General features: G+C 52.6%; 1 protein-coding gene across 1 annotated transcript; it reads left to right on the top strand.

Annotated features, from left to right (window-relative positions):
- The first annotated feature begins 3,457 nt into the window (after nucleotides 1–3,457).
- Nucleotides 3,458–8,298, top strand: NEFM (neurofilament medium). The gene is made up of 3 exons (XM_015648974.3): nucleotides 3,458–4,567; nucleotides 4,872–4,996; nucleotides 6,380–8,298. Exons 1-3 carry the CDS (start codon nucleotides 3,506–3,508, stop codon nucleotides 7,689–7,691), a joined length of 2,499 nt encoding a protein of 832 aa, XP_015504460.1. The 5' UTR covers nucleotides 3,458–3,505; the 3' UTR covers nucleotides 7,692–8,298.
- Nucleotides 8,299–8,526: the final 228 nt, after the last annotated feature.

The following is an 8,526-nucleotide window of genomic DNA, read 5'->3' as shown; positions in this document are numbered from 1 at the left end:
CTGGGCACTCCTTAGGGTGAAGTCCCTTTCCAAGGAGCATCCAGCAGTCCAGGATGAGGGCTTTGGTCCATAAATCCCATTTTTCCTCCCTGGCTGTGGCTATTTAAATATCTCAGGACACATCCTCAGCTGGGCTCAAGTGTCCTTGCTCTCCTGGCTCAGCTGGAACCAGAGCAATTTCCACCAGGGGATGTCCTGGGACATTGTTGATGGTGGGTTTGGGGTGACCCCACAGGACATCAGGGCTCCAGGATGGGTGTAAACCCTGCAGCTTGGACAGCCACACCACTACCCTATGGGGACCATAAAAATGGACCAAATCCTGATTTCCTGACTCTTTTCCCTCTCTGACAAAATTCCATCCCATGTTGATGTTTGCCCTCCTTAAATGGGTACCACCAAGATCTAGTTAGGCTTGAACTGCTTAAACTTAAACCAGGTTTTATATTAAAAACTCACCAAGATAAACCCCCTACAGGCTGATAAATAATCTGTAACAGTTCCAACCGTGTTGCATTAACTGTCCACTGTCTTAATTCTGCTGCCTCTGTACAACATAAAAACCCCCGCCCAAACCTCGCTTTTATTCCACCCATCTGACTCAGTATTTTCTTAATATATTCAAATTAATTCATTATCATTGGCTCTGTTTTGATCTCCTTTCCCTGGGAACAGCCAGGTTGTGCTACTCCACCCTCTGTATTTTTTTTCCTTTATTCTTATGTTTTAAGGAAGCTGCAGGACTCTCACACTCCCATCACTGCAGGCTTGTCAATAGTGGACAATTGAGATTAAAATCAATTCCATGGGAGTGCCCTTTCCTTCCCTCCTCCTTCCTCAATCCTGAGACATCAGCTTTGTTCCCAAGTAGAAGCTCTTGTTTGGTCAACTTTGAGACAAAACCAGTTCTCCTTAAGCAGAAATATCAGCCTGCATTTCAAAATCTCCAGAGCAGAGATGGGCAGAAAGGGAAAAGGGATTAATTACTCATCAGAAAAGAGGGAACATCTCAGACTGATTTCCTTGACTCACTTTAACCTTCAAACCACCTTCAGGATAATGTAGCAGGAGCCCTGTGCCCCTGCATCTGATTAGAGAGCAGAAATTCACATTGCAAGGCTCTGTTTTTAATTAAAACAATTAATTTTACTTCAGAAATTCTGCACTAAACACCTCTGTGAATGCCAACATTTTCTCCTCTAAACATCCTGATTTTTAAAGCAATACATATATGTATATATACATATGTATGAGATGTATTGTGTTCCATAGAAGTTTGCATTGCTTGGTATCACTATTAAATAAATAAATCAAACCTAGCCCTGCTTGATTATAAAGCAACAATTTATTTTGCATACGAGGCAAATAGATTTCAAATACCGAGGTATTTAATGAGAGGGAGTTTTATTACAAAGTTCCATCTGCCAGTCCTTGTTTTCAGGAGATTAAAAGGATAATAAAATCTCCCAAGCACCTCTGTTAACTGTGTATTTCCTTATACAGTGAGTTTTCCTTATGGATAAACCATGATCTCTTACCCCCTCCCAGTCTTTATTATCAGGGAATAAAAAAAAAACAACATTAATAAACCAGATCTTAACATATCTTTTACCCTAAAAAAGAAAATGCAATGCCCTGACAGGCAGGAATTTTATTTTGACTCCCCATGAAATCCAAAGAGGTTTGTGCCTGTGGCAGAAACTTTCAGTAAAATTAATTAAGCCACTTTAGAATCCTCGATTGCTTCATTAGCATAAAATCCTTGTCCTGTGTGTCTAATCCAAGACTCCAGAGGTGAGGCAGCGGCTGGAGCTGTGTTTGGGAGCAGAGCCCGGGGATAAACCCGAGCTCTGTTCTGACTGCAGTGCTGCAGTCCTATGACAGCGTCATATTAATGAGCCAGCAGAGGTGCGAGGCTCCATGTGCTCGGCAAAGTTTAACCCTGGCCCTCAGAATTCCCCAACTCTCGGTAGCCGCACACATCCCACCAGCAATTGTCAGGGCAGTTTGTGAGGAGGGCTTTGCCTTTCGCCAGATCATCTGCTCAGAAATTCAGGCTGTGAACACAGACAGAGCCTTTTCTGCACCTTCAGAGCGAGGAATTCATTCTCCCCACACAGCGTCCCTCTGCTTTTCCGTGAGAGCTGTCGCAGGGGTTTTGGTTTTTTTTGGGGGGGGGTGGGGGTTGGTTGTTTTATTTTATTTTTTTCTCTTTGAAGTTTATTAATCCATTTCCTCCATAGCTGTAATCTCTCCAGGAGGAGGTCAGAGCCTGGATGGCAGCCAGGCACGGTCATGCAGCCCATACGAAGTCTATTTTCCCCCATAAACGTAATTTCTAACAAGGTTTCAAACAATTTATTATTCATTCTGAGCAATGCACCAAGATCAAAGCGGGCGGGTGGAAGAAAAAGGAAAGGGAAGAGAGGAAGGAAGAAAGAGAGGAAGAAAAGAATCAAGAGCAAGGATTTGGGATGCCAGGGGGGGTCTCCCAAACTCTTGCTGGCTCCTGGGCTTCCCCCCGCTCCTCCCGCAGAGCAGCCGGAGCCAGTGCGGGGAGCGCTTGGTGCCGCAGAGCCCCGGCGAGCGCCCCCTCCCCCGCCCGCTGCGACCTTCACACGCCAGACCTCGCCTGAGGACAGGGGGGACAGAGGGGGACAGAGGGGAACAAGGGGGGACAGGAGCCTCCCTACCCATCTGCGGCTCCCTGTGCCCCCTGGAATCCCCCGAGCCCCCGCGGCAGGCCGGTCCCCACCCCAGCCCGCCCGGCGGGAGCTGTCCGTGGTGATGGAGCCGCTGATTCCCATCCCCGGACCTCCATTCCCAGATCCCCATTCCCGGATCCCGCTGCCGGTTCCCCGTTCCCAGCCCTACCCTGCTCGGCAGCCCCCGGCAGCGGCCCGGGGCCGGCACCGCGCTCCGCTCTGCCGTGGGCGCTGCGGGAGAGAAAAGAGAGGAAAAGAGGGAGAAGAGCGAAAAGGAATGGAAGAAAGAGGGGAAAGAAGTGAAAGGAAGCAAAGCAAGAGAAGGAAAAAAAAATAAAAGAAAGGGAAGGGAGAAAATAAAGGGACGAATGGAAAGGAGGGGAGGAAAAAAGGAAGAGGGTGCTGGCCTAGGGGAGGGGGGAGAAGGAAGGAAGCAGGGCAAGAGGGAAGGAACTCGGGAAAGGGAAGGGGGCAGCAGGGGGGAGAAAGGAGGAAGTAGAGGCAGCGGAGACAAGGGCGGGGTGGGTCGGGAAGAGAAAGGGGAGGCGGGGGCAGAGAGCAGGGGCAGCAAGGGGAAGGGGAGCGGGGAGGGCGGCAGGGGCCGGACAGGGCCGGCCGGGACGAGGCGAGGGACGGCAGGGGAAGGAAGGGGGAGCCGGGGCGGGGATCCGGGCGGGGCGGGCCGGGAGGAGCCGCCCCCCGCACACGTGTGCGGGGCCGCCCCGCAGCCGCCCGGCCGGGCTATAAAAGGGGTGGCGGCGGCCGGAGCAGCCCCGCACCGCCGCCCCCAGCGCCCCACCATGAGCTACACCATGGAGCCCCTGGGCAACCCCTCGTACCGCCGGGTGACCGAGACCCGGGCCACCTACAGCCGCGCCAGCGCGTCCCCGTCCAGCGGCTTCCGCTCGCAGTCCTGGTCGAGGGGCTCGGGCAGCACCGTGTCCTCCTCCTACAAGCGCCCCAACCTGGGCGGCCCGCGGGCCGCCTACGGCTCCACGGTGCTGAGCTCGGCCGAGAGCCTGGACGTGAGCCAGTCCTCGCTGCTCAACGGCGCGGCCGAGCTCAAGCTGAGCCGCTCCAACGAGAAGGAGCAGCTGCAGGGGCTCAACGACCGCTTCGCCGGCTATATCGAGAAGGTGCATTACCTGGAGCAGCAGAACAAGGAGATCGAGGCGGAGCTGGCGGCGCTGCGGCAGAAACACGCCGGGCGGGCGCAGCTCAGCGACGCCTACGAGCAGGAGCTGCGGGAGCTGCGCGGGGCGCTGGAGCAGGTGAGCCACGAGAAGGCGCAGATCCAGCTGGACTCGGAGCACATCGAGGAGGACATCCAGCGCCTGCGGGAGCGCTTCGAGGATGAGGCGCGGCTCCGCGACGAGACGGAGGCGACGATCCGCGCCCTGCGCAAGGAGATGGAGGAGGCCTCGCTGATGCGAGCCGAACTGGACAAGAAGGTGCAATCCCTGCAGGACGAGGTGGCCTTCCTGAGGGGCAACCACGAGGAGGAGGTGGCCGAGCTGCTGGCGCAGCTGCAGGCGTCCCACGCCACTGTGGAGAGGAAGGACTACCTGAAGACAGACCTGACGACGGCGCTGAAGGAGATCCGTGCCCAGCTCGAGTGCCAGTCCGACCACAACATGCACCAGGCCGAGGAGTGGTTCAAGTGCCGCTACGCCAAGCTCACCGAGGCGGCCGAGCAGAACAAGGAGGCGATCCGCTCCGCCAAGGAGGAGATCGCCGAGTACCGCCGCCAGCTCCAGTCCAAGAGCATCGAGCTCGAGTCCGTGCGCGGCACCAAGGAGTCGCTGGAGAGGCAGCTCAGCGACATCGAGGAGCGCCACAATAACGACCTCAGCACCTATCAGGTACCGGGGAGGCGGTGCGGGGCTGTCCCGGAGCCGGCGGGGAGGCGGGGGGTGTCCGGTGCCGGCTGTGGAAGGAGGAAATGCGGGAGGTGCCCGGTGCCGGCTCCGCAGAGAGGGATGCGGAGGGCGGGGGGAGGATACTACGGAGGGCGGTGGGAGCGGGTGGGTCCTGCTCTGATGCCGGCCCTGCCTCCCCGAGCGGTGGGAAGAGTTTCTAAAAGTCTCCTCAGAGAAGTTCTGCCCGCTGTGTCCCCGCGTGAGGCGTTTCTCCGTGTCACGGGGGTTTTCTGCGTCTCCCTTGCAGGACACGATTCACCAGCTGGAAAACGAGCTCAGAGGAACGAAGTGGGAAATGGCTCGTCACTTGAGGGAGTACCAGGACCTCCTCAATGTCAAGATGGCCCTGGACATCGAAATTGCTGCATACAGGTACGGTGGGCTCTTTGCAGACATGCCTGGAATATTAATAGCCCTGCAGATGCTGCTGCCTCAGGAAGCTTTGCCACAGCTAAGAAATATCTGCGTGCAGCCAGCACGGGTAAAATGAGAGCTTGGCTAAATCGCTGCAGCCATTAGGCAGCCTAGTGAGAGCCTAGAAGGTCATTAGGGACCAGCTGATGAGGGGCAGAGCTGCCAGCGAGCCCCGTGGGCACAAGCACAGCGTGACTCAGTGCGGCGGCTCCCGTGCCGCATTCTGTCCTTGGCTGCACGAGAGGGAGATGCAGTGAAAGACGAGGTTATTTTTAATTCCTGCCTGCTTTGCAGATGCCAGGCATGCAGGGCTTGTCACCAGAGTTCCCTTTTATCGCCTGGGAGAGACAGTGAATTTGCTTGATCATGGTTTGAGGCAGCGAGTGCTGATCTGCCTGTCACAAACACTTTTGCTTTTCTTGCTCAACTTTCCTTCAGGGCCATCTGCTTTAATCTGGAGCTGAGCGTTGCTTGCTGTTGCCATCACCTGGCAGGTTCTTTTAGTCTCCTATATCATTTCAGAACTCTTGCTGGAGAGCTCCTGATTTTTCTGGGTCACAGGCTGAGATGAAAAACACTTGAATAGAAGAAAAGTGAAAACAACATAAAAACTCCCCCATCTCCAGATCTGTTGAAATTCCTGAGGTTGTTCAGACACAGAGATACCCTGGGGGCTGTAGCTGGCTGCTGCCAAAGTCAGCTGAAATCTCCAGTTCTCATATTCCCACAAAGAAAAGGTGGATGCCAAATTATTAAATTAGAACATGTTCCCTAATCAGCTGTGAGAGGCTCAGACACAGTATTTGATTTGGGTCTGTCGGCTGTGTCAAGTTCTGTTTGCCTAAGTCATAATGAATCCTTTGAAATTAGTTAGTTTGTCCAAATCCCTGCTGATTTATGCCCTAATGAAGCTTTCTGACAGTAAAGATGAATTTTAACTGATCACTGAAGGTGTCACACTTGCCATAAGCAAAACCAAGATAAAAACTGCTGAATGTGAGTTTTGCAAAAAAGCGGATTCAAGGAAAGCTGGGGCTGTGAGCAGTGGGTGGCCCTGGTCAGTTCCAGCACGTTCCATAGCAAACTGGTTCCATCCTGGTGGCAGGGGAATAGTACAGCAGGGAAATATTGTACAGTCCTGGAATGGTTTGAGCTGGAAGAGACCTTAAAGCCCATCCCAAAGCAGGGACACCTTCCACTATCCCGGGCTGCTCCAAGCCCCATCCAGCCTGGCCTTGGAAACTTCCAAGGATGGGACAGCCACAAATATGCCCATAGCTGTCCCTTATTTTGTTTTTTTTAAACTCATTTTTTTTTCCTCTCTCCTCCTGATTCCCTTAGGAAGCTGCTGGAGGGTGAAGAGACAAGATTCAGTGCCTTCTCTGGAAGCATTACTGGTCCCATATTCACACATAGACAACCATCTGTCACAATAGCGTCCACCAAAATCCAGAAAACAAAAATTGAACCACCAAAGCTGAAGGTCCAGCACAAGTTTGTAGAAGAAATCATTGAAGAGACGAAGGTGGAGGATGAGAAGTCTGAAATGGAAGATGCCCTGGCAGCCATCGCAGAAGAAATGGCAGCCAAGGCACAGCAAGAGGAGCAGGAGGAAGAAAAAGCAGAAGAAGCTGCAGAGGAAGAAGTTTCTGAGAAGGCTCCTGCGGAGCAAGAAGCTGCACCTGAGGAGGAAGAGGAGGAGGAAGAAGCTGCAAAATCTGATGCTGCGGAAGAAGGTGGCTCTGAAAAAGAAGAAATCGAAGAAAAGGAAGAAGGGGAGGAAGCTGAGGAAGAGGAGGAAAAACCTGAGGCCAAGGGCAAAGCTGAAGAGGTACCAGCAAAAGCAGAGAAGGTCAAAACACCTCCCATAAAGTCCCCCCCGAAATCCCCAGTAACAGAGCCGGCCAAGGCCACCCTGAAGGAAAAAGCTGTAGAAGCAGCCAAGGAGACGAAGGTGGAGAAAGCAGAGAAGGTGGTCAAGGAGGAGGAGAAAGCGGCGTCTCCAGAGAAACCTGCCACACCAAAGGTGACCTCCCCGGAGAAGGCTGTGACCCCGGAGAAGGCTGTGACCCCGGAGAAGGCTGTGACCCCGGAGAAGCTGGCACCACCTGAGAAGCCGCGCTCCCCCGAGAAGCTGGCAAGCCCAGAGAAGCCGCGCACTCCTGAGAAGCCCGTGACTCCCGAGAAATCTGTGACTCCCGAGAAACCCCGGTCCCCGGAGAAGCCTCCCTCCCCTGGCAAGGATGCCAAGGCTGTGGTGGAGGAGACCATCACTGTCACCAAGGTAATGAAAGTGAGCGGCGAGGCCGAGAAGGAGTCCAGGAAAGAGGACATTGCGGTCAACGGGGAGGTGGAGGAGAAGAAGGAGGAGGAATCTAAAGAGAAGGAGGAGGAGGACAAGGGAGTGGTCACTAATGGCCTCGATGTGAGCCCCGTGGATGACAAGGCTCAGAAAATTGTAGTAACCAAAAAAGTGGAGAAAATCACAGGGGAGGGTGGGGACAGTGGCACCACGTTCATCACAAAATCGGTGACCGTCACTCAGAAGGTGGAGGAGCACGAAGAAAGCTTTGAGGAGAAGCTGGTGTCCACCAAGAAAGTGGAGAAAGTCACTTCACATGCTGTAGTAAAGGAGATTAAAGAGAGCGAATAAAACCAACCATAGCTAAAATTCAAACCAATTCAAGAGCTTGGGTCGGTGCAAAAGGTTAAGCCATAGACAGCTGCAAAATGCATGTGGGTGACGGCTTCAAAGCAGATCGGGTTCTCTCATGGAGGCTCCAGACACACAGTATTTTACTTTTTTGTGCAATATAGGGAAGGGGGTGGGAATGCATGCAGGCTCAAGGTGTACTCCCTCCACAGAGCTTGGGGATCTACAAAAAAAATACTCCTACTACTAGTGCATGAGATGAAATGTGCAGAGGAAGCTTTTCTGAATTTCCTGAGCTGTTGGAGGGACGTATCTGAGGAATGAGTTCAGACGTATTATGCAAAGAACCAACTGAGCCAAAACCAAACCGAAAACAGTAATAGAGTATTCATGAGAACCAGAACTCTCCTAGCCTTAAAAAAAACAAAAATAAAAAAAAATTAAAAAAAGCTACTTATAACTAATTGTGTTTACCTCACTGGTGCAATTAGGGAGGACTTTTGCTCCTGGGAGAACCTTGTTGACATGCACAGTACGCAACCTTTTGTTGTTTGATGTAAAACAGTCACAGCAGTTCTTGCTCAATAAAGGTCAATATGAAAATGTGGCTTGTTCTGATGACTTTTTCCCCAGTTGAAACCCTCCCCTGAGCTGTATGCTCACTCCTGAATGGGAACGAAGTTGCATGGGTTGAAAACTGCTGGAGGTTTTTTATCCCCCTTAGTGTTCTTGTTTGTCTAGGAGCTGGACTTTGATGGTGCTTGGGGGGTCCCATCCAGCTCAGGATGTTCTGTGGCTTGGGAATTGGATATGATGGACAAATTTCCTCTACCAA

Source organism: Parus major, chromosome 22 (genome assembly GCF_001522545.3).
Source record: "Parus major isolate Abel chromosome 22, Parus_major1.1, whole genome shotgun sequence".
NCBI lineage: Eukaryota > Metazoa > Chordata > Aves > Passeriformes > Paridae > Parus > Parus major.
The sequence above is the reverse complement of the archived record's forward strand: the minus strand, read 5'-3'. Positions and strand labels throughout refer to the sequence as shown.

What these genes read in the sequence shown, in the direction of transcription:
- NEFM (XM_015648974.3), top strand. Translation starts at nt 3,506, where the DNA reads ATGAGCTACACCATGGAGCCCCTGGGCAACCCCTCGTACCGCCGGGTG. An exon ending in ACGACCTCAGCACCTATCAG is followed by an intron (nt 4,568 to 4,871) that starts GTACCGGGGAGG and finishes TCTCCCTTGCAG; the next exon opens with GACACGATTCACCAGCTGGA. An exon ending in ATCGAAATTGCTGCATACAG is followed by an intron (nt 4,997 to 6,379) that starts GTACGGTGGGCT and finishes TGATTCCCTTAG; the next exon opens with GAAGCTGCTGGAGGGTGAAG.